The sequence below is a fragment of the Staurois parvus genome, unplaced genomic scaffold, assembly GCF_062004578.1.
Source record: "Staurois parvus isolate SC_StPar_1 unplaced genomic scaffold, SC_StPar_1.0 ptg000136l, whole genome shotgun sequence".
Classification (NCBI taxonomy): domain Eukaryota; kingdom Metazoa; phylum Chordata; class Amphibia; order Anura; family Ranidae; genus Staurois; species Staurois parvus.
The window spans coordinates 11,495,025-11,522,015 of NW_028317932.1; the positions used below are offsets into that span (position 1 = coordinate 11,495,025).

The window sequence follows — 26,991 nt, forward strand, 5'->3', positions numbered from 1 at the left end:
TAGAGAAAAACAAACAGAGGGCGCACCGGCCTAGTGCATTACCTTAAAAATGTTTAATGAATGTAAATAATAAGTAGTATACTCACAAATGATCAATAAATAAAAGGCACATCATAAAGGAACATCTCTGTCCAATTCACACTGCATGTCTATCTGTAGTGAGAACTCTGGACATCCAAAAACTGACGCATTTCGAAGACTAGCCTCTTCCTCAGCCTTTAGAGGCTAGTCCTCGAAACGCGTCAGTTTTTGGATGTCTAGAGTTCTCACTACAGATAGACACGCAGTGTGAATTGGACAGAGATGTTCCTTTATGATGTACCTTTTTATTTATTGATAATTTGTGAGTATAATACTTATTTACAATCATTAAACATTTTTAAGGTAATGCACTAGGCCGTTGCGCCCTCTGTTTATTTTTCTCTATTCAGGTCCTTTGAGGGCAGCAAGGTGTGCATATCCCAAGAATTTCCATATGTGTTCCTAATGACATTGAGTCCATCCCCAAGGGCAGGAGTAACTGGGTTTTCCACTTCACTACTTTTTCCCAGTGCAGGTTTGTTTTTAACCTGCACAGTTTTTGTATCCAAGAACCTAATTACATGTGTTCTTTAATACTATTACTCTGATTATAAACTAACATTGTTTTTGGTTGTGGTGCCAAAGGGCCGCTCTGCGGGCCTTGCTTGTCAGAAATAATCTTTTATAGACCTTGGTATACAATACAGTAATTAACTCGCCCATTGTTTTCTTTATGGTGAATCTATTGACCAGTGTGTCTGCCCAGCCATCATTCAGCCATGGATCTGTCTTCAACAGAAGGATTCTCATTCCTCCATCAACAGCAGTCTTTCTCCACCTTTTTAACACAGAGGAGCCCTTGAATTAACTTTCCATTCTCAGGGAACCCCTGCTAAAAGTTACTAGATCTTCAATTCATGACACATTAGTGTGATGGTCTGTGGGAACAATGATTCTCTTTTTTTGTAAAAGCCATCCTAGCCGCTGGATTGCATTTACAGGCATCAGGAGGGGTCTCCAGAAACAAAAAAGGTACTACAACAAAAGATCTCCATGACCGCCACTGCTCTAAAATCTTCCTCTTTATTGAAGCGACCACAAAAGAGTACATGAAAAATACAATAGGTTGATGCGTTTCAGCTAAGAAGCCTTAGTCATAACCATGAATCAGGAGGGGTCTCTTGGGGCTCTACGGCATAACTGGCCAGCCCGGACTGAAGCCAGCGGTTCTGCCAGCTTACCATAGAGCTGATCGGGGACTGGAACATCCCCAATCATCTCTATCGTATATGATTTGGCTGGCAAAGGAAAGCTGCTGATTGAACCGATCCGAGTTTGATTCAAAGCTTTCAGGGGCAGAGGAGAGATGTGGGATCCAATAGGCCCCAGATCTCTCAGTAGAGAGTACCGGCCACTGCCTATAGCTATCACAAGGAATGTTTACATTTCTTGTGGTTAACAATAAAAGTAGAAAAAAAAGTAACAAAATAATAAAATTTAAAGCGTGGTAAAGTCACGCACGGATATGTAAACGTGTGTTCGCATGAAACTTATAAGGTATCGTTGTGAACGATATAGCGGGAGCAAATCATTCTAGCTCAAGACCTCCTGTGTAATGCTAAACTGGTAACCTGTAAAGGCCTATGGAGATTTTTAAGTACCATAGTTTAATGCCATTTCTCGAGCGTTTACAATTTTAAATCATGGCATGTTGGGTATCTATTTACAAGCCATTACATCATCTTTTATCCTTACCAAACAATTGGGTGTTATATTGCAGCACAGTGGCTAAATGGTTAGCACTTCCACCTGGCAGTACTAGGGTCCTTGGTTCGAATCCCAGCCACGGCACCACCTGCCTGGAGTTTGCATGTTCTCCCTGTGCCTGTGTGGGTTTCCTCCGGGTACTCCGGTTTCCTACCACACTCCAAAGACATGCTGGTAGGTTAATTGGATCCTGTCTAAATTGGCCCTAGTATGTGTATGTATGAATGTGAGTTAGGGACCTTAGATTGTACACCCCTTGTGGGTTAGGGACTGATGTGAATGTACAATATATATGTAAAGCGCTGCGTAAATTGACGGCGCTATATAAGTACCTGAAATTAATAAATAAATAAATATTGTGTTTTTGTGCATTAAAATTCATTAAAGTGTGTTTTTGCTCCCGAAAATTTGCGTTTGAAAACTGGTTGGACTTATGTCTTTTTGTTTTCAACCAGATTAACTATGTAGCTATGAAAAAACACTGGTCTTAATGTGGTTAAACCTTCAGAGATCTAATTTCTGTTCAGCAATAATAATGAATCCCTATATACCCATAATTCTAATTCTTTCTACGTGTGTACAGATAACCTGGTGATCCTGCCATCAGCTTCTACTTCCTCCCTCACAATCTCTGTACTTGTTTATGGTCAGGCACTGTAAGTACTAAAGCCAGATGGTGACCTCGTGTGATATGAACCCAGGACCCTCATTTACACTTGTGCTTTCTGAAGAGCAATCTGTGTTTAGAACGCTCTTCAGAGAGCATTTGACAAGCGGTGAGGATTCAGGAGGCATTGTATTACCTTCTCACTGCCTGTTTTTAACCCCCTAAATGCTATATCGCTGCGCTGCAACCACAAGCATTGCACCTGTTGCAGTACAGACCCATGCACTTGAATAAGTTGAATTTGGCTGGTCGATAGTGCCCACCGAACATGAGGGTATAATTCCAGAAGAAAACATCACGGATGCAGCATGTGCACAATCCCAGCCTCTCCCTTTCCAGCTTTGTACGAATGATGTCCAGTTGACAATGTAGTTCACATGGATGTGTTTGCAGTGCTTTGTGTTGCATCATGCCAAAATGTATCCAGCATGTAGCATTGGGCTGGCTTTACAGCTCCCAGGCACCTCCATTTATGTCAATGTAAATGCAATGCAAATGGTGTTTACAGTACGTTTGAGATGCATTTGGAAAGTGTTACTAGCTGAAAGGATAGTTCAAGAATGATAGCATAAGAAACCCAACACAGAGGACGTGTTATTTAACGTGACGCAAATGCATGCAAAAACGCATCAGTAACACATCTTCATGTGATAGGCGCATTAATAGATTTTCAGGGTATCCAGAATTTCAAAGTACATTTCAACGAGTCTTTCATTGCAAGCAGGATAACAGTGCTAACTAGCAGGCCATCCCTACTACTCTGTATTCTATACCCTTTTGCTCTGAAGCTAGTAAAGACAGTCTCAGTGGAAAAATGATTATTTATGTGAAAAGTGGATGTACTGTAAGGGCTCATGTACACGGGACGCTTGAATGAACAATTCTCAACGCTGGAAATTGACAGGAAAACACAGGTTAAAAAACGTTAGTTTTGCCGTGTTTGCATACCACGTTTAGCTGTGTTTGCATTTAGAAGTGTTTTTTAAAGATAAGCACAGGAGAACCTCCCAAATGCCCAGAATGCACTGAAAAGTGGTAAGTTTTTAACTATTTCAGACTGTTTCAGAGAAATACAGAGAGTAGAAGCAGACACAGCAGTATGTGTTGAGATAATTAGCTGTGAGTTGCTCATTAACATTTCCTTTGTTTCCAAGGGTGGGAAGGTGCCTGGTGGAGTCATTAAGGCCACCTGGCAGGGGATCTTCATGAGGAATTTGAGGTGTGAATGGGCATTAACATATCTTTTGTTTCCAAGGGTGGGAGAGGTCTGAGGTGTGAACTGGTCATTACAATGTGTGACAAGCTTGGTAGGAACATCCTGTTAAGTGTGTTGTCCATCTGAGTACCTCGAAAAATCTTTACATGCATTTTTCATGATGAAAAAAGGCTCTGGATAGCATTGGGAACTGGAAGAGTTAAAAAACAATTTCAAACGCTTATAAATGTGATTTGCCGCGTTTTGCGTTTGAAACGCTGATAGAATCGACGTCTGAATGCAAGTTTGTTGCGTTCAAAAAAACGACTGTAAACTCAACTGCTTGTAAATGACTGTAGATGAAGATGTGTACATGGACACATAGGAAAACATTAGGGAGAGTTCAGGGGCTGCTGAAAAAAAAGCTGAACAGCTCCTAAATGTGAGTTTACCAGCTGCAGTGTACATGAGCCCTAAAGCTCATATATATCATTCTTAAAGATATCCCGGCTGTTACTGCAAAATAGAATTTTGTTAAAACTATTAAACAGCCGAATGTTCCACTAAATTGGCGTTCCTCAAATCTAATCGAATAAGTTTAATGAGTTTGGTTACTGCAAAAGCCGTAGTAATTCTAATTGAGACGGTTTTGTGCTGTAGTTATCCAGAGGAAATGTAATTCTCTTAATGATGCTAAGTAGCTGGGGTGACTTCTATGGTGCAGCTAATGCCGGAGTAACAAGAAGTCATAAGCCAAGAATAGAATAGCTGAAAGCTTCACAGCTACTTGCAAAACTGATGTGATGTCAGATCAAAATGTAATAACATTCTGGGTTTGTTTGGGCCCCTACCAGGTTACCTACAGCCGACCTCTAAGTAAGTAATAAAGAAAACCACTTATTGCCGTATATTCATTTCGGTGAGCACATATTGGGAGTTATTTCAGTATTTTCTGGAAATAATACTTGACAATGCCTTTACATTGTTCTCCCATATGTTTGCGATGATAATAAAGGAAGGTCATTAGAATGAGATCTCAGAAATTTCAAGTAGAACTATGGGCAAAACATTTTGTTTTCCCATTTTGGATAGAGTAGGGGGGGGGTTATAACCCCTGTCAGTTTTTTTTCTTATCTGTGTTCCATTGGGGAGATTTCCTTTCCTATAACCAAAACAAGAAGTGAGAGGAAATCCTAAAAATTAAAGGAATCCCTTGGGGCTGCCAGGTTACCATAACTAGTGTCCTATTAGAAGATTTCCCCTCTATTACTTTTCTGGGGACAACCCAAAACTTGGGATCTTCTTTTATCTTTACTTTTGATGAGAACAGTAAATGGGAAAAATAGGGCAAATCTCCCTAATGGGGGCAGAGGTAGAAATAAAAAAACCATCTCCACTATGTCTAAAACTGAAAAAAAAAAAAAAGTTTGGCCTTTTTGTTATACTTTAAGCTGGCCGTACATGGCACAAATTCTGTCCAATTCTGCTGAATTGACCAAAATCCTCCCATTCTCCAACACCTTACTTAACAAAAGCCAATTTAAGAAGCAACAGTTAGGTAGGCCATTATCAGCAGAATAGTGACTGCATCCTTTCAGATGGAGTCACTGTTGGGGTATTCAGGCAGCTAGGCTTGTCATGGCCTTCCAAATACAATAGCCAACTGCAGATGGAATGTATTGCTTTTCTATGAATGTATAGCTATCCCTTGTACTATCACTCTTATCACTGTTATCTGCTTAATGCATTAAAATGCAATCTCTGCCCCCCCCCCCCCCCACCACACAGTAAAATCCCCAAATTTGCTTGTAGTAAAAGTAGAATAAAACTTTTCTTACTCATTTTGGATAGACTACGGCAGGGGTGTCAAACTAGCAGCCCTTCAGCAGTTGCGAAACTACAAGTCCCATCATGCCTCTGCCTTTGGGAGTCATGCTTGTAACTGTCAATCTTGCAATGCCTCATGGGACTTGTAGTTTGACAACTGGAGGGCCGCCAGTTTGACACCTGTGGACTCTTATAACCCCTGTAAGGGCACAGTAGTGACATCATCAAATGTCACTCCAAGTCTCCTGAGACAATGGGAGGCAGCAGTGCCTTGGATCTCACACTACAGACACACTATGAGGCTGTAAAAGCACAAGAGGCACCATTACATTCCAAGAACTGCGCTGCTTTTTTCTTTTTAATTGGAATCCCAGACAGAATGTATATTTTTCAGGCTGCTACTTAGGCACTATTAACATTTCTAGATGTTCCCTATAACCACTGCAAATCTTGAGATTTTTTTATTCTGGTGCCTAGGCATGCTGTTAGACTTTAAAGCTTAAAGAATTCAATAGATTTTAGTTAAACACGTTTCTGTGAACTATTTTTCCCTTATGCTTTTATGATTATAGATATGTTTTTCAACATACTGCCAAGAAACTTCTTCGCTAATGGGAAATTTGGCCACGAAACTCGAAGTATAACATTGACACACACTGTGCTGTTGTGTGAACTCTCGCTACCTTTTAGTGCCTTTTCATCTCGTCATTCATGCGTAGGGATATAATATCCAATAACAGCAGGCAATTCTACAAACAATTGCTGGGCTCCCATAGGGGCTGTGACTTCTCCCTTTTACTTATTTTATTTTCAAATGAACTCCGTGAGATTTTTCCCTGTTATTTGAAGGATCTGCTGTTTTTGCTATTGTGTAATTGTGATCAAGGAAGAGCAATATTGGCTACATGTCTTGCAGCATTATGCTTTTGAGCTCAGTCCCCACCAGGGACATGTAGAAAATTTGTATTGTATCTGATTTTCTCATGTTTCTTCCTTGTATTCAGATTTGGTCACCCCCCCCCCCCCCAAAAAAAAAAAAATCAGTGGTAACCTTATTGGCGTCCAATCATGTGTCTGCAGTTACTGTGATGTCTGACATGTTTCTGTGTTCTTTATAACATGTTGCCTAGTTTATAACTACAAGAATGCATTTGTTAATACCTGTCAACAATTAGGCACTTTTTGTATAATTGCCCGTTCACAATCACAATCAACATTTGAACTTCATCCAATCCGCATGACATGTGAAATAAAATTGCTTCCTATGGTGCCTGTTCACATAGAGTGCATCCAGAATGTATTCACAGCGCTTAACTTTTGCCACATTTTGTTATGTTACAGCCTTATTCCAAAATAGATTAAATTCATTTTTTTCCTCAACATTCTACAAACAATACCCCATAATGACAACATGAAAGAAGTTAATTTTTTTAATCTTTTTGCAATTTATTAAAAAAACACAGAAAAAAAACAAAAAACAAACGTACATAAGTATTCACAGCCTTTGCCATGACACTCAAAATTGAACTCTGGTGCGTCCTGTTCCCACTGACCATCCTTGAGATGTTTCTGCAACTTGGAGTCCACTTGTGGGAAATTCAGTTGATTGGACATGATTAGGAAAGGCCTGTCTATATAAAGTCCCACAGTTAACATTGCATGTCAGAGCACAAACCAAGCCATGAAGTCCAAGGAATTGTCCGTAGACCTCCGAGACAGCATTGTATCAAGGCACAGATCTGGGGAAGGGTACAGAAAAATTTCTGCAGCATTAAAGGTCCCAATGAGCACAGTGGCTGCCATCATCTGTAAATGGAAGAAGTTTGAAACCAATAGGAATCTTCCTAGAGCAGGCTGCCCAGCAAAAATGAGCGATGGAAGGAGAAGGGCCTTAGCCAGGGAGGTAACCAAGCACCCGATGGTAACTCTGAAAGAGCTCCAGCATTTTTCTGTGGAGAGATGATAACCTACAAGAACAACCATCTCTGCAGCACTCCATCAATCAGGCGTATATGGTAGAGAGGCCAGACGGAAGCCACTCCTCAGTAAAAGGCAAATGGCAGCCCGCCTGGAGTTTGCCAAAAGGCACCTGAGGGATTCTCAGACCATGAGAAATAAAACTCTCTGGTCTGATGAAACAAAGAGAGAACTCCTTGGCCTGAATTCCAAGCGTCATGTCTGGAGGAAACCTGGCACTGCTCACCACCTGGCTAATACCATCCCTACAGTGAAGCATGGTGGTGGCAGCATCATGCTGTGGGGATGTTTTTCAGGAGCAGGAACTGGGATACTAGTCGGGATCGAAGGAAAGATGAATGCAGCAATGTACAGAGACATCCTTGATGAAAACCTGTTCCAGAGCGCTCTGGACCTTAGACTGGGGCTGACCATTCATCTTTCAACAGGATGACGACCCTAAGCGCACAGCCCACATAACAAAGGAGTGGCTATGGGCCAACTCTGTGAATGTCCTGGAGTGGTCCAGCCAGAACCCAAACTTGAACCCGATTGAACATCTCTGGAGAGATCTGAAAATGGCTGTGCACTGACGCTTCCCATTTAACCTGATGGAGCTTGAGAGGTACTGCAAAGAAGAATAAGAGAAATTGCACAAAAATAGGTGTGCCAAGCTTGTAGCATCATACTCCAAATGACTTGAGGCTGTAATTGGTGCCAAAGGTGGTTCAACAAAGTATTGAGCAAAGGCTGTGAATACTTGTGTACATGTGTTTTTTATTTTTTATTAATTTACAAAGATTTCAAAACAAACTTCTTTCCCGTTGTCATTATGGGGTATTGTTTGTAGAATGTTGAGGGAAAAAAAGAATTTAATCCATTTTGGAATAAGGCTGTAACATAACAAAATGTGGCAAAAGTTAAGTGCTGTGAATACTTTCTGGATGCACTGTATGTCCAGTGCACTGCCGATGTGGATTCAGTGCAGTTTTAAAAGAGTCCTGTCCGATTTCTGAGCAGTGCGGTCCCGTTCAGGTGCGGCTTACAGGCTATTGACTTCTATGGGAACGGTTTCTAAATCTGACATATGTGAACAGGATAAAATTCTGAGCTGATCCTGTCCTGAACCTGATGTAAACCTGACCTGAACCAGTGAACAGCTACTGTGTCTATTAGCTGTGAAACCCAAGCTTCAATTCACACCGCACATGTGTGAATCAGATGCTTGTGAATCTTCACAAAAGGTTGTGTTGCGTATTGTGGCTTAACATCCAGACCTGTTCAGAAGGTAGATTGTGGAGGCTCTTTCAGTATATTCGGCATGTTGTTATATCGATTAAATCTTTACACCCATTGCTGTGTTTTCTTTAACCAGTCATGTACACAACTAATTATCTCTTCTCTTTTTGCAGGCCAGCCTTTCCATATGGGGATGGGGAAGTCTTGGCGTTGTGCTCTTCCTAATAACTTTTGGGCCTTTTGCTATATTTTATTTTGCCTTCTATATCCTTTGTTTTGTTGGTGGGTAAGTACCATGATCTCCAGATATATGTATGTAAAACTCTGCATTCATTTGAACTCTTGCTATGTTCACACTATACACTGCATATGATTTGCTCAGGAACCGCATTGCATTCCTGTTCAATTCACATGCGATTCAATGCAATTCAATTTGAGCCCATTCGTTCTGAATGGGCTCACATTACACTGCATTACACCAAAGTATTGCATGCACCAATTTTGGAATCGCGCTGCAGCCAGATCTCATGGTTGTTTTGTACCATGCTATCTGGTGCAGGCAAATGCACTGCCTTTGGGGAGTCCTTAAGATTGCACTGACACCCACTGCAGATCGTAAGGATAGTGCAATTTGAATGCAGTGTGGGTACCACACACAGATCGTGGGTCTTCCTGCATTGCATTCTAGTGTGAACCTAGGCGTATTTAGGTATGAATAGAGTATAAACAAACACAAGATTTCCCAGCACACTTACCGACCAGCCTGTAAAACAACCGAATCAGCCCTGTCTTAACAGTTTGCGTTAAAAACAGAGGGTTTTGTTTGCACACATTTGCAAATATATGTGTAAGCCACAGTGCTCGCCCCAAGGGACCTCTGTATTTACTGTGGTCTTAACTCTAAATGTCTAGAGCCTCCATAGTAGGAGCACAAATGGCTAGATTAGGGGCAGGTGTGCCTGGAGGTAGCCCACTCCTCCTTGAAGGCACAGGGACACACGTGACAGCCAGCAAGGGCACAGTGGCAGTGAAGGCATCCTGTGCGTCCCTGCACCCAAAATTATCCAACTGTACAAGAATAGGGAGTATTTGTAAGTCAACCAACTTTTTACAGACTTGTGTAAACAGGCCTTTTCCTTCAAATGCTGCCTTTTGCACTAGAACTCGGTGTCTGCAAGATCCTCCGTAAAATCATGTGCCGTGTATGCATGGGGCTAAGTTTGCCTTGTTTTACCTGCAATGCAAATGCATCTCTCACAAGGTGAAGTAGGTCAAAAGCCACCATAGAACTGACACTACACCATTGGCGTAAATGTTTGTCTTTGCTCCTGTCCTGGGTACCAGAATCTTGCCTGTGATGGTTGTCACCAGAACAGGTGTCTCAGGTTTAGGAGGAGGTTTTGTCTTACTTATCCTGTGACATCTCTGTTTTTTGTGTTGGAAAGAACTGTTTTAAACAGCAATAAAAACTTGACAGAGCTTCTGACCCCTCTCAACTCAATCTGAAAGAAAAAATATGACTGGATTTGCATTTAAAAAAAGATCTCCAGAAGGAGCCTTTGCATGTTCTAAAATGCCCCTATAGTGAGCCTGCTGTCGTTCTTACTGATCCAAAACAATACATTTGTGTACCATGCGTGTAACCGGTTTCTTTTCATAGACGTAGCTCCCACTTCTCGTGTGTGTGTGTGTGGTGCTTCCCCATGACGTGTTAATTCTGATTAAAAACTAATATAATAAATAATGCAATTAAATCTCCTGATTCTAAAGCAATGACTTTTTGTGGTGAGCCTTCTCCTTTCTTCATAATCACCCTTATTTTACTAACTTGTTCATATGCATTACAGCTAGACAGTGTAAACATCCCTGATTGTTCCTGTACAAAAATTTCCTCTTTGCTGCCAGATTTACCCGACTGATCACTGAAGCAATAATTTGTATATAATTTATATTAATATATTATTATTAAAAAAAAAAATTAAATATATATCGCTGGTAATTTTTTTTCCCATGCAGTTGGGCTGTGCCCCCACTGTATGAGTTCACTGCTCGTTTTTGTCTAGGGGATTGGACAGACTCACTTAATCTTCCGATCCTCTGAGTGCAAGACCAGTCCCTGCCGCTCCTGTCCCTTTTGTGTGGTGGACTGTTCCTGACTTCATCATGCCCATAGACCAGCCCAGGACATCAGACATCAGGGACACTTCACTGCTGAATGTGGGGGACCACTGTTCTCCGGAGGATTGAAGGATCGGGTGAGTATAGGCTCTGTGTTCATCCCTAGAAAAAACTAGCCGTTAACCCATGAAGTGGGGTCACAGCCCTACTGCATGGGGAAAAACATTTGCCCAGAGTTGTGCTTTGATGCAGAGAAGACATTAAGTTAAAAGACCTTTAGGCTTTAGAACCACTTAAATGACACTTTAATGACAAGTCACAACCATGATTGATTGCACTGTTGCTGTTTTGAAAGCAACTCATTGTGTTTCTGGGATATTATTCAGAGTCATACATTATATTTGCTTGTAAACTCACCCTTCTGCTGTTTGTAGTGCAATTTTACCAACTTCAGTCTGTATACTGTAGTCCAGAGTAGTTCTTAAAATGTTGGTTTATTGGGGACTGTCTATTTATAATAAAACATTTAATTTCCTATTTCTGCATTAATTATGTGAACATTAGGACATCTAGAAATATAATTGTAGGCTGGAGCATAATTATACCAGGAGCATTCTACTTACTTGATGTATGGGTATCAAATGCTTCCCCCTGACATCCCCAAATGGGGTGCACATTATATTTCGTGAATGTAATGCAACAGAAAATGGTCAAACTGAAGACATACTACAGCATGTGGTTAGAGACTGGGGAGATGTTAAAAAAGTTGTTGGAGACTGTAGACATAAGCTCCTTGAGGGCAGGGACTGATGTGAATGTACAATATACTGGAGGCAGCTGCGGTTATATCATTATGCCTTTCAAGGACATTTACAGAAGTTACTATGATTAATCCTTTCCCCCCAGTGCCCAGTACTGGGACTGCTACATCACTTCCGGTTAGCAGAGTGAATCCAGTTGTTCTGCCAGCAGACAATCTTGGGACCTGTAGTCCTATAGTGGATACATACGGTATTTCTGAGGGCTGATTGAACTGCAACTACCAGGGAGCTGGGGAACCAGAAGGCGTGGGATTCAGAGCTGAACACGGGGACTGCCAGTGGCCTAAAAGAAGCTGATAAGTCAGCAAGCCTTTTCTTCCCCTTCTTACTGCTGGTGTTGCAGTCTAAAAGTTGAAGCTTAAGTCCTCATGCATGCTGGACGGTTTTACAGCGGCTGTTTTTGGCTTTTCATGTTTTTTTCTACAGCTAGTAAACCCCCCAGCATGCTATCCTATGTGTCCATGCACACATAGACGGTAATTAATGTTTTTTGACAGGGACGTTTTTTGGCTGGAAAAAACCCAGGACTAATGGGTTTCTAGAGGAGTTTTCTAGCTGTAAAAACGCTCTAACGCTGAAAAACGTGGTAAATCACTGTAAACCACCGCAAACTGGGGTTTTTGGACTTATTTATTTCTTGGTAGAAAAAAAAAAACTCTGCTAAACGCTAATGCAAAAACACAAAAAAAAAGCTGAAAAACTCAGGTTTTTAATGTGACTTTACACAGCTAACGTTACCAGCGTTATTAAAATGTCCAGTGTGTTCTTAACTAATTATTCCTACTTTACCAGTGTTCTATTTTTATGCATTAACTGGGGTTGTATATCCGAAACCCATTATTCTTGTGGCCATCTCCTTTTTTTTTTTCTTTCTTTTTTTAAACAAGATTAATATAGTGGTGTTACTAAAGATCTGTGTCTCTTGCAGCATTATCCTATACTGTTGAAATATGTCTGAACCCAGAGTGTCAGAGGTGTTGGGAGGCTTGCAGGGTCAGGGCAGCCATTGGGGACAAGCATTATCAAGTGGCCCCTGCGGGGGTAGCTATATATGTATGTATAGTGCTGCATAATTTGATGCTACTATATATGGTACTAGAAAGGGAGGGATGTTGGCAACCCTGTTGTATTACCCTGCATGGATAAAGCACAGGATTGCTTTAAAGTGATAGTAAAGCTTTTGTTTTTTGTTTTTTTAATTAAAATAACAAACTTGTCATACAATGGTTTTGCACAGAGTAGCCCTGATCCTCCTCTTCTTGAGTCCCAGACAGAGGGGCTTGGCCCTGTTCCCTTGTCATAGAATTTGATTGACAACAGCAGGAGCCAATGGCCAGTCTGCTTAGTGAGGAGCTGGATGAGTCTCTGCTCTCGTACACAGCGCTGGATCATGATCGGCCTCAGGTAAGTTTAGCGGGGGAGAGGGAGGGGGGATCCTCTGTAACAGAAGGTTTTTTTACCTTACTGTAACAGAAGAGTTCTGACTCTCTCCCTCCCTCTTGGCTTTGGATCACTGTCCCCTTGTATTGACAACGATCAGTGGGTCAGACTCCAAAAAAAACCCACCAAGAGAAAGCCCGGGAAACCGTTAACCCTCGCCCTCCTGTCTGGGACAACAACTAGTTAACCTCCCTGGCGGTATTCCCGAGTGTAGCTCGGGGTTAACTTTCAGAACCAAAAGCGGTAACCCTGAGCTACATTCAGGAATACCGTGCAGCATTGCTCAGGGATTCCCTGTTTCACTTACCTTGTCCTTCGCTTCCGGCGATGTCCCCCCTGCAGTGTCCCCGACCATCTCCTCCAGCCGATGCCGGCATCCGTCTTCCATGTTCCGGTCCCTGCGATGTCGGGACGGAACTGGCGGGAAATTTAAAAATTTTAAAAAGTGACATTCACTAAATTCCCTAAAATCACATAGTAAAACATTGCTGTATCAAACCATTTCACATACATTTTGTCCCTAGTGCTTTGTCCTGTGCCCTGCCTGCATTTTTACTGTTCTTTCTGCCTGGAAACTGAAAAACATCCATGGCGTCCAAAAAGCGTCCCTTTAGGTCAAAAGCGGTTTTAGACCAGCTAGAGAACAGCGATAGTAAATCAGAACCACTTGCAGAATTGAGGGATAATGATTCGTGGGGAAATTCGTCATCAGACACTGAAAATGATTTTGCGACTTTGCTCAGTGATGTGCAAACTTGGCGCTATATTTCAAATTTCTGTGTTTTTGGTTTGATTATATTATTAAATGTATTATTATATTATTATTTTTTATGATTATTATATTATAATTTATGATTTTGTGTCTCAAATTTTATCATACCTGGGATGTTTACTGGACTCTTGTTCAGACAGATTTTCAGTGAGTTATTCCTAAAAATTACAGGCCTACAATAAAAAACAGCATATTTCCATGCAAAAAAATGTTCTGCTTTGAGCACAGAAATATTAACATAATCAGACCGCTAGGGAGGTTAAACTACAAATAGGCAACCTGCCTACAAGCAATTATTTTTAATGTTTTATTTTTAAAGTGTTACTAAACCCACAACAGTAAAATCAGTCTGTGTATGCAGTAAAGCATGCTTGTTATACTCCTGTGGAACCTATGGGGTTAATCCTCTGCATTGTGTAAAAAGACTGTTTGATACTGTTTTCTCTGCCCCTCCTCCTGTCCACCTGATAAGACAGACTGAACCCGTAGCCACATACTCATGCTCAGTTTAGTGTGTATTGCTGCAGCGTTTTTTTGTGGGGGGGAGTGCATGTGATCAACACAGGGCCAATCACCACTGTCCAGACAGAGGTAAGGGGTTCTGCATCCTCCTAGAGCAGAAAGAAAACTCCTACAAGGTTTAACCAGTGCTCTGCTGGACACTGATAGTAGTCACAAGACTGCTCTAACTTCTGATGAGAAAAGGTATTTAGCAGTTTATATTTACTAAATTAATTGCATTTCTTTGTTCTGTGTACTGTGGGAGAGCAGATAGAGTGAATGCAGGGTCCTGGGTTTAGTAACACTTTACGTTTGTTACATGTTCCATTCACATAACATAACTTAAAGTAGATGTTATCTCAACTTGGCTCTGAAAGCGCAAACACTTTTTAAGGGCCCGTGCAGACATGAATGCAGTACGAGAGAGCTGCATTTCCATGCAGCTTCCCTCACCACATTCCGATCACAATGCCTCTGCGGTCTGCTGCGGGATTCGGTTAAAATGAATGAGATAAAATCGCACTGCACAGAACTACATGTGAATCGCACAGGAGGTGCACAGCATTCTTGTGCAATTCGCATGCAGTTCCTAGTGTGAATGTGCCCTAAATCTTTGCTTACATATTGGTGGTTCCCTACAGTAGAAGGCAGTTGTCTATCACGCTGCTGTGCAGTAGGTCTCATAAAAAATAGATGAGCTGCTCGAATTTTACTCCGTTGCTGTGAATTTTAAGTGTGATGGTCATAAGAGGGACCTCTGGGCAGCCATCACTGTCATGCAGTCTGTATGCTGCGCACCAAGATTATGACTGCTTCATATTACATACGCCTAAAATATTGCCTGATTATGCAACAACCAGAATATAACTCATGCTGAGGCAGTGGGTAACCTTTTACCAGCTAGCTCTCACATTAAATATACGTAACTGATTATGGGCATTAAACCTAATGGCATAAGGGGCATATAATATATCAAAAGGGCATGTATTATGTCATAGGGGCATATAATATATCATAAGGGCATATAATATATCATAAGGGCATGTATTCTGTCATAAGGGCATGTATTCTGTCATAAGGGCATGTATTCTGTCATAAGGGCATGTATTCTGTCATAAGGGCATGTATTCTGTCATAAGGGCATGTATTATATCATAAGGGCATGTATTATATCATAAGGGCATGTATTCTGTCATAAGGGCATGTATTATATCATAAGGGCATGTATTATATCATAAGGGCATGTATTCTGTCATAAGGGCATGTATTCTGTCATAAGGGCATGTATTATATCATAAGGGGCAAATATTATGTCATAAGGGACATATATTCTATCATAAGGGCATGTATTATGTCATAAGGGCATATATCATTCGTTCTAGACATCACTTTCAGTGAATGAATCTGCTGAAACCAGTGGCTGAATAGCAGCCCTGTGTACAGAGACATGCAGTTTAATGGCCTCTGATATGACTTGTTCCATACATTTGAGATGGCTAATTGTGTATATAATAAAAGTATTGTGTGAGCAGATTTCACAGTGGCTGGTCCTATTTTCCGTTAAGTTATGGGACATGGTAGTGTCTGCAACCTATATAACTTTCCAGAGTAAAGCCTTGTTCACATACTTTAGAAATCCTATGATTGTTCTTGTCCAGCTTTGCATGGATTTTTCCTTTTGAATGTTCTGTACTTCAGACAAAACTGAAGGTAAAACTTTTTTTTTTTTTATTTTGGATAGATTTTAACAACAAATATCACAGCTGTTTTTTATTTTATTTTTCTAATAAAAAAAATTAAACTGTGATTTGTGGCTTCTCTAGAATTTGAAACCCCAATCTGCTGTTTTTGAAGGAACAATCCATAACTTAAACCAGAGTGGTCAGTTTCGGAAGTGTCCGTTGTACTGCCTTACAGCGGTATTGAACACAAAACTAAAAATTTAACATATTGCAACTTACCAATCATTATATGTGATGGCTGCATTAGTTTTCTTTTTTTTTTTTGTCTTTTTTCCCTCTGTTTTCACCTGGTGGTCTGGCCAGTAACATATCTCCTGTATTAGAGTGCCTCCACCATGGATGAAGGAGCAACAGAGACTATTTTGGACAGTTGCTGCACATTTGTCGGCTGCCCATCCATGATGTGAATCTCCCGTTCCACCACATCCCAAAGGTTCTCTTTTAGATTGAGATCTGGTGACTGTGGAGGCTATTGGAGTACAGTGAACTCATTGTCATGTTCAAAAAAAGTTTGATATGATTTGAGCTGTGACATGGTGCATTATCCTGCTGGAATGAGCCATCAGAAGACTGGTACACTGTAGTCATAAAGGGATGGACATGGTCAGCAACAATACTTAGGTAGGCCATAGCCTTTGTACTAAGGGGCCCAAAGTGTGCCAAGAAAATGTCCCCAACAGCATTACACCACCAGCCTGACCGTTGACACAAGGCAAGATGGATCCGTATTTTCATGTTGTGTACGTCAAATTCTAACCCTACTATCTGAATGTCGCAGCTGAAATCGAGACTCCTCAGACCAGGCAATGTTTTTCCAATCTTCTGTTGTCCAATTTTGGTGAGCCTGTGTGAATTGTGGCCTCCATTTCCTGTTCTTAGATGGCAGGCATGGCACCTGGTGTGGTCTTCTGCTGCTGTAGCCCATCTGCTTCAAGGTTTGACGTGTTGTGCGTTCAGAGATGGTATTCTGCATACTTTGGTTGTAACGAGTGGTTATTTGAGTTACTGTTGCCTTTCTATCATCTCCTACCAGTCTGCCCATTCTCTTCTGACCTCTGACATCAACAAGGCATTTGCATCCACACAACTGTCGCTCACTGGATATTTTCTCTTTTTCGGACCATTCTCTGTAAACCCTACAGATGGTTGTGCGTGAAAATCTCAGTAGAGCCACACTTTTTGAAATACTCAGACCAGCCCTTCTGGTACCAACAACCATGCCATGTCATGTTTAAAGTCACTTAAATCCCCTTTCTTCCCCATTCTGATGTCCAGTTTGAACTTCAGCAAGTCGTTTTCACAGCGTCTAGATGTCTAAAAGCATTGAGTTGCTGCCATGTGATTGGCTGATTAGCAATTTGTGCTTCCAAGCAATTGAACAGGTGTACTTATATATATATATAGCGCTGTATAAATCTTTTGCTACATAAGTACCTGTATTAAATAAATAATGTATGGTCTATCTGGTTGTACACAAGTCAATCTGTGATCTTCTAATGTACAACCAGCCTGTTGGGTTTTTCCCGAACGATCAGTGCCGTTGGCTATAGCTGGCAACACTGATCGTTGTATTTTGCCGGCGGGAAAGGGTCCCCGCTGTCAGAACACAATAGCTCAGGGGTGGGCAACTGTGGCCCTCCAGTTGTTGAAGAATTACAAGTCCCATGAGGCATTGCAAAACTGACAGTTACAAGCATGACTCCCAAAGGCAGAGGCATGATGGGACTTGTAGTTCACCAACAGCTGGAGGCCCACAGTTTCCCACCCCTGCAATAGCTCATTGAGAAGGATTCCCCCATCCACATCAAATATGCAAAAGGGAGGAATTGGCTTTTTCTTTTTTTGCTCAACCTGCTGGTTGAATGAGAATAATGAATCATGTATGGCGTCTGTATCTGATTGCTGGAACGGAAAACAAAATTTAACCTGGCCATACACCGAGGGAATTTTAGCCAACTCCTGCCCAATATCAAATTATTGAAAAATCAAAGGAGCCAGGCAGAAAATGGCCAAACAGCACCTGCATTCAATCAGATGCCAGCACTGTTCGGGTTTCTTGACAGCTGGTGGGACTGTCCTAAAGCACCGAGATTGAATGCACACAGGCTAAATGGCTAGTGTGCATGTGGCCTTAAAGTGAAAGATCTTTTGCTGAGGAAATGGCAGTCAGGTTCTGAGCTGTGCGGTGTGAGGCCCTGCAGAATCATGTGACAGTTGCACCTCCGAGCAGAAGTGTTAAGAGAAGCCTGCTGAATCTGGCTGAAATGTTTTCTATGATGATGTCAAATTAAGATGACAATGTCTGACCTAAGATGATTCATTACATGTTCACTTTCTAATTTTACTTGTGCCTTGAGTGGTTCTTATAATCTAATTTTGCACATCTAAGATTGTGGTTGCGAAGGCGGTAAAAACACATTATGCTGCATTTTTACTGCCTCCTTCCCCCCAACCACTCTCCTTTAAGCTGCAAAGGTAGCAAAATTATGCCCTGCCAAACATGACCCATGTAACTGAAAGGTGCCACGGCGCAACTTCCCCCGCAACCACATGCCTTACATGCACATGTGGTGCATGGTTATAGGGGCTAAAAGAGGCAGTGAGGATGTGACCTCTCCTCCCCGCTTATCAAACCCCCCCCCTGAGAAGTGATGTACCACTGATCGCTCTTCAGAGGGCAAAGCAAATATGTAAGAACCCTTAGGGCTCATTCACACTTGACTTTATTTCTAACTCTTGCCAAACGCCCCTATAGCGTTAGACAGGCATTTGGGAAGCAATTTTAACGCTCCTAAAACGCTCCCAAAATGCCCTATGCGCTGTTTTGAGGTGGTTGCGTTAAAACCGCACCACAAACTCCTATAATGAAGTTAAATGGTATTAACGCTCCGCAAACGCCTCGCAACCGCAAAGCCGTTTGCAGAGCAGCACAATAGACTTGAATGAGAGGCTTCAACTCCTCCTGATTGGACACGAGGTGTCAGTTTTGACGCAATGCAAGGGGACGCTAAGGCTTCCATGTGAACAGCACTGTGTGCTGCCATGTGCAGAATTTTCATGGACGTTTCAGAAGCGTTAAAAACGCTTCCCAAACGCCTGTCTGATGCCTGCTGACAAAGCTAGTGTGAACGTAGCCTTACTCTTATGCCCCGTACACACTGTAAGAAAATCATACGAAAATTTTTGTATGAGGACCGATCGTCTGATAATCGGATCGTTGGTACACAGCTTTTGAGAGCTGATCACGACAATTCGTACGACAATATCTGAAGGGACAAGTGCAAAAAATTTTCTTGTACAATTCCAGATCGTACGATTTTCATTTAATCAGTACAGTAGTCGTCTGAAAATACAATGCAATACATGACATCCCTTTCGAATATCTTTTCTTTCATAGGAGAATTTTCATATCTTTAGTAACCTTTTCACTTTCGATGTGAGACTAGCGGGCAAAAAAAAACGGCTGATCGTTTGTCCGATATTCTTATCGTGTGTACGGGGCATTAGATTGTAAGCTCCAAGGATCAGGCTCTCCTAACCCTCTTGTATTGAACTGTATTGTTTCTGTATTGTCCCCCGTTATATTGTAAAGTGCTGAGCAAACTGTTGGCGCTATATAAATCCTGTATAATAATACTACAGTCTGACCTTCATTATTTGCTGTTATCAGGATATTATTTTAACTTTTTCCATGGAAGTTTATGTCAACAGTGTATTCTCTGCAGTCTCTTTTTTTTCCCATATTTTTAATATCTTGTATTTCTTTTCACAGTGGTTTTGTAGTCACACTTCTGTTTGGGAAAATAAGCTCTGAAAAGTACCTTGAGAGGTGTGAGCACTCGTTTCTTCCTCCAACCTCAGCTGGAATCCCCCGGGTAAGTTCCATTACATTAAACACTGCTTGTTTTACATGCCATTGAACTCTGCTTTGGTGTAATCTTACTGTTTACTTTCACGTTCCCTGGAAAACAAGACACAGCTTTTCAATGTGGAAGGAGCCATCTCTCATATCTGTCCTATCAGCTTTCACCTATTAAGTTGGAGCTGTTGGATTTATTGATCTAAGGCAGTGTGAATAGCAATCCTGTGTTGGAACTCACAATATCCGTTTTATCAGCGTAGCACAGACCTAGATGGAAAGATAGTTACTAATACTTTGTGTGTTTTTACTGCATATTTAATACAAAGTGCAGCGCTGAATCCTAAATGTCATATATAAAATAATAATAAATATATAAATACGTGTTCTAAAAATCTGTGCAAATGTGCAAATAAAGTAAAGTGCAACACACGTGTTCCCACCGGGAATATTCAAAGTGTCAAAGTGATCACAGCAAATAATTCATCAAAATCACTCAAAATATAGATCACTCAAAATAAGTCCATATGTAAAATAGTGTCCAAAAAACTCAATCTTCATGCATGTGATCACAGGTGTCCACACTGTGTGAATCCAAACAATGGCTACAGTGGCCCCTCACCTCCCACAGGGTCAGCTCGCCTTAGGATAAAACACCACTCTGATGTATCACCGGATCCTCCCCAGAGTCGTATACTCTGTCAGCAGCTTCCTCCCCAGTTCATATATAAACAGAAAACTTTCATAGTGTAAAACTGTATTTATTCAATCTATATATAATAAGAATGCCCACTCACATTTAGATCTTCAATATCAGGCACTATACCTCATGCTATGAATGCCTTGCATGGGTATTTGTTATAGGGGTTTCAAATATGGCCGCCATGCCAGAAATGACGTCACCGTGCTCCCAGAATCCTCCTCGCGTACCGACACGTTGCGTCACGATAGACACGTGACTTCCTCAGGGTTCTGCATGGTTTACTGCATATTTGACTTTGCTTTTTGCCTCATTATAGCGATTCTGTCATGGGAGAAGTATAGTTCGCTTTTGAAAATGCAAGTTGCTTGGTTGCCTGGCTTTCCGTACTTTTAAGTCAGACCCAGAAGAAGGATACTGTAAACGTGTCAGAACCCGCAGACAATTCAGAAATCATTAAGGCTAGGTCCACACCTACGCAGGTTGTGTTTGAGTTGTTTTTGCTTTAGGTTGCGTTTTTGACACATTTTTGACGCTTTTTTTTATGCGTTTTTGTGGTTTTTGTTTTTTTTTTTCTTGTTGCTAGGCAGATTTAAACTGCAAGAATGAAATTCATGCTTTTCTGCAGCATTTCCGCTGAGGTCTATAGAAACAAAATGCAACTTTTTGCGTTCAAAAAAGTCCCTGACTCTTTCCAGAAAACGCACAGGTGTGAATGTGCCCCATAGGAAATCATGTTAAATGGACTGTAGTGCGTTTCTGCAAAACGCAGAACACTGCAGAAAACGCTTAGGAGTGAACCTGGGGTAAAGCCAAAGCTTTAGTATGACAGCTAGAGAACCAGCATCTTAGAGAGAAGAGGTCAGTAATGGCAGCCACTAAACTCTCATGATGTGGTCACTTTAAAGTGACCCTAAACTCCTGGTTTTCAAAAAAAAAAATAAATTCTACTCAGATATGTATTCCTAAAAGGGTAGATAAAAATCAATGATTTTTTTTTTTGTTTTAAATCGGATTTTTTTGATTTAAATCAAATTTATTTTAATAAAACTCCTTTGGAGTAAAAATCTATCTAAAAATAGTATTCTTTTTAAGATCCATTGATAATTTAGTTTATTCAGCATGAAATGGAACTTAATTATGTAGCATGAGGCTGTATATTCTGCAATATTTACATTCTTAGTAAACTCATTCAATGAATCCGAGCTCTGCAAGCTGAGATAAGATGCACTGCATTGATGAATTCACACAATATCACAGTAACCATGAGAAAAAACATGAAATAAAAGAATTTGAGTAGTTCAACTATTTGTGATTAACCTAAAATCGGTTCTGCTATCACTGTTTTACTAACCTAACAGCTTATTCTAAAAGGGAAACCTTCATTTGGTTTGCAAATATTAACACCTTGTTGTGTCACTGTGGCATCACCTGCCATCCCATTAAAGTGAATGGGACTGTCAGTGAGTCAAAAGTGGGTCAAAGGAGGGGCTGCTGCAGGACAGAGATGACAGGTGCTCTTTAAAAAAATATGATTTAAATCGAGCCTTTTCACTAGAGATTTAAATCAAATCCACTCTGTTCCCTAACTTAGAAAGTACCTTCTCTTGCTTTTAGCCTCCTCTGAATCTCCAAATTAGCCTTTTTACTTCTGTGACTTGACTCGCTGTTACAGTTTCAGGATTTCTTGTTCCTAAAATGGACTAGGGACTATGGACTATGGGATTTGTAGTGTGTATATGGCAGTGCACGTCCACAACTAGTGTGCACTGCTCTTTTCAAAGAAATGGAAGTGAGAGGGAAAAGAAGAGGTTCAGAAGCTCACAGAAGATGTTGCAAGGAGTCAGAAAAGACGAAAAAGAAAATAAATGATTTAATGAAAAATAGGGTACAAGCTCAATAAGTAGTGTGTATATATATATATATAGAGAGATTATTTTTGGAGACTATAAATATTTAGTGTCAATTTAAAGTGGCATTAAACCCAAATATTGCAGCTTATCATTTCTTAGACATGATGGCAGCATTCACTTTCTCTTTTAGGCTTTCTTTCTTCTGTTTTCACCTGGTGATCCAGTTAGTAAGTCTATTGTTTTTCAAAAGAACAAGCTCTCTAGCAGAATGTATCAGTTACAGGGATGATACAAACAATTTAATACTGATAGGGGTGTTTACAATGATCAGCTTTTATTTATGTAAAATCTTTTTCCCAAAAGGGACAAAAACTGTGCTCTAACTGCGTATAAAGTATTAGATGAAGTTTGGCTTCCGTTTTTTAGTTTATTTAAATCTGCTAGTACAGTTAACACTCCCTTCCCCTCCAGACTGTCAATGCTGCTGTCCAAAGGTGCCCCCTGTGCTCCTTCATCCAGAGTGGGGGCGCTCTAATACAGGAGGTGGGCTACTGGTTGGACCACCAGGTGAAAACAGAGGGGGAAAAAAAACCGAATGCAGCCACCACATCTAATGATTAGTAAGCTGCAGTATATTACATTTTTGGGTTTAATACAACTTTAAAGCTGGGTTTACACTATTGCATTGGGTTGATGTGCTGCGGTGTAATTGTTTTTTTCACTTTTTTTTTTTTTTTTTTGGTGCATTAAAAATCCCTTTCAATGATGTCCCACCTTAGGTGCCTTTTGTAACTGTTACTGCTTCCAGTTTTAATCAATATTTTATCAATTCTGGGGTTTAAATAAAAAGGGACCCACAGAAAATCTGCCTTGTACAGATGCTAAACAACTCATAGGTGTACCAGCACGGTGCTTGATCAGCCGTCTACCTGGCATTTCAGCTGAAATGTTGACAGCTCTGAATCTGGTAACTGCTCAGAGCTGAGCACCTCCGGGTTCACAAATCTCAGAGAAGATCGGGAATGGGGCACTTCACGGTACTGTAAAAGTGAGCTGACTGGATAATTTGTACATGAAAGCCAGATGCTGGCTACAAAAAACCATAGCAAGCTTGCGGCCGCAGTAGCAGCCCTGAGCTTGTTATAACCCCTTGAATACCAGAATGTTTATAAATGCACCTTGGTAGACAAGGGGTTAAAGGCTGGTGAATGAATATTTGACTTCATTCCTTATATACAGTATCTACTACCTTGGCAAAATTGTACTAAACAGATCCAATCTTGCTAAGGCCTCATTCATGCAGGCGCTGAGACCCGTACATCGTCAAGTTGGCTGTTTATGTGCCCGGAGCTGCCAGGTGCTGTGCAAAGATTGACAGGCGTGCGGGTGAGTGGCCCCAAATGCAGTGTGCGTTTAGGGCCGCTCACCCACACTTGTGTCCATTTCCCTGCTGCATCCCCATAGACTTAAGAAGGCCGCACATGGGTCGAATTCCGAACATATTTTCGATCGAAAAACGAAAACATTGTTCATTCTGTAATCCGAAGGTGCCACCAATGATTTCGAAAATCGGTCACGAATTTTCCAGCATGCCCGATAAACGAAATGGGGAGGAACCACAAAAATCGGCCTGTGCCATTGCCCTACTAACAGAGTGAAAATCGGACGATTATTCTTAGGTCCGATTTTCAAACAGAAAATCGTTCAGAAATCAGCCCATGTATGTCCGGCCTTGCATAGGCTGTGCCCGCACGCAGCACCTGGCAGCTCCTGGTGCATGCACAAATAGCCAGTTCATGGTGTACGGGCCTCAGTACCTCTGTGAGTGAGACCTAATTATTTTATTAAAGGTATTCTTACATTAAGAGAATATTTCTGAAGCATGAAAGTCTGCCCAGGAATAGCTGCATTAACTGTGTTCTCCATGTTGTTCCATCAGTCACTTAGCAGATGAGTGGATGGCCTGCCTGTATGACCTCTGCGTGGCCCGCTCTGTGCAGGGCACTGTGATGGGTGTGTTTATTATATCATGGTCATGCGCCAGGTCACCTCAGTAGGCTACACAATCACATAAAGCATGAGTTGTATATGGAGGACTGCCAGGGTGCTGGGCTTGTGCCAACTTAATGAAATCAATTACCCTGATAAGAGCGAGGAAAGTGCTGTTTGTGGTTTTGTTTGAACAACATTTTCCATAGAACTGTACGGGAAATGGAGGAACTTGCTCTGCAGCCACCGGACTGCTTGGAGAGTAGTGCAGAGGAAGTTTTTTTTGCCTTTAACATACAGTTAGTGTTCTATACACGTTACAAAAATACTTTAGAAAGCTGGCCTCCTCCCAGTCCACTTTTATATCAGAGGACGGTATCAGGCAAATCGTAGTGTTTCACAAGCATTTGTCAACATTTTGTGGATTTTTGTTTGTTTGGTTTTTTTTTTTGTTATAATGTTGTCAAAACAAAATATAAATAATATTAAAATGAAAGAATATTAATAAACCTTGTGTATCCTTATTACCTTAATTAAAGGTGAAATATATTCCAAAGCAAATATAAAATCAAAGTGACCAATTATAAAACTGTGACATATATCAATCGATATAAATAAATAAAAAAAGTCCCAACAAGTGTTGCATGCTCATATTTATGCTGCCAATTATATCCATCACTTTCTAGTGTGTGCGCTCACCTCAAAAATTCGACCCTCAAGGGGGAGCGCACACACTAGAAGGTGATGGATATAATTGGCACCATAAATATGAGCATGCAACAAAAAGTGGGAATATAAAAGTCAAAGAATTGAAAAATCTGGATTTTTATATTATATATATATATATATATATATATATATATATATATATATATATATTGTGCTATAAAAAATTTTTTTTCACTTGTTGGGACTTTATTTATATCAATTGATTATATCACTTAATGTACCGCTTTGAGCACAGAAATACTGACATAATCAGACCACTAGGGAGGCTACAAACAATGGGGATTGATTTACTAAAACTGCAACATGCCAATTCTGGTTTACCTCTGCATAGAAACCAATCCGCTTCCAATTTTTTTTTTTTGTCAAAGCTTAATCGAACAAGCTGAAGTTAGACGCTGATTGTCTACCATACATAGCTGCACCAGATTTTGCATTCTCCAGTTTTAGTAAATCAACCCTAATATCTCTTACCTAACTAGTTTCTTTGAATCTGCTGTAGATCTCTCTTCACGCGGCTTTTCCTGGCCATACACCACCCAGAGCCGCGTAATTCTTTAGTGGGTATGAACCGGTGTCCCCAATTAGCTGCAGCCGCTCAGCCTGTACAGATGACAGGCCGAGAGCCTGTGCAGCTGTCCACATGTAATCACACATAGAGCAATTACCTGCAATTAGGGACAAATAAATGGATGGCCCTGGATGCAAATGGTCAGCGTATAGGGCCGCTCATCTATCCCTAGCCACATGTAATCACACATGATGCAAGGAAAAGGTAAGCAGCAATTTTTCAATATTTTTATGTGAAAGAAAATATAATTAAAGTGGAACTATGGGCAGACTTTTTCTCTTTTTTTTTTTTTTTTTCCCATTTTAGATAAAGCAAGGAAGGGTTGTAACCCCTGTTAGGAATTTTTTTTTTTCCCATCTGTGTCTTATTGTGGACATTTCTCTTTACTCCCTGTCCTATAGCCAAACAGGAAGTGAGAGAAAATCCCTGCAAATAAAGGTAACTCCTTGGGAACCCCCACTTTCAATGATAATGGTAAACAGGACAAATAGAGAGTGTGACTTTCACTAACGGGTACACAGACTGCATTAAAAACTGACAGTTCTAAACCCTCTCCACTCTATCCAAAACTAAAAAAAAAGTTTTGCATTTACAGATCTTAAGTAGGTGTCATTGCATTTTGGCTGCAAAAGGGAAAATATTCTTTAAAATAGAACTAAAGTCAGTCTTTTTTTTTTTTTTTTTTTTTTTTTTTTTTTTTTTTTTTAGATAAAGGGAGAGTTTTTTTTTTTTCCTTTTGTGTGCCACTGGGGAGATTTGCCTTCTTTTTCTGTGCCATAGCCAAAACAGGAAGTTAGAGGAAATCCAAAACTTAAAAAGAACATGTTGTCTTTAGTTATACTTTAGCCTGGGTTCACACCAGTGCACTGCAGTTTGGGTTTATCACGATTGATGTGCTTTTTACACATTTTAGATGCGCTCCCATTGACTTCTATTAGATCATGCATTTTCATGAAAGTGCCTGAATGTCCTTCATGCTTCATCTTTGATGCGCTTCCAGAAAATGCAGGGTCTAATAGAAGTAAATGGAAGAGCATGTAAAACACAGATACAATCATGCTGCTCCTAAATCACAGTGCATCGGCGTGAACCTTGGCCTAACCATTTCCATTGCACGTAGTGGTGCTATTTTAGTGTTTGTTCTGGGTCACGCTGAATTCGTATGTGTGTACCCACACCCTGGATTTTAACCCGTCTCCAAATTGTCAGCCTCACCTTATTAATTAA

At 40.7% G+C, this 26,991-nt stretch overlaps 1 protein-coding gene across 1 annotated transcript in view; it reads left to right on the forward strand.

Moving 5' to 3' along the window:
• Positions 1 to 26,991, forward strand: part of SNX13 (sorting nexin 13) — a 169,084-nt gene that overhangs the window by 40,759 nt on the left and 101,334 nt on the right. The window contains exons 2-3 of the mRNA XM_089673177.1: positions 8,846 to 8,958; positions 19,839 to 19,941. Of these exons, the coding sequence (XP_089529303.1) occupies positions 8,846 to 8,958; positions 19,839 to 19,941 (216 nt within the window). The remainder of the gene's footprint in view (positions 1 to 8,845; positions 8,959 to 19,838; positions 19,942 to 26,991) is intronic.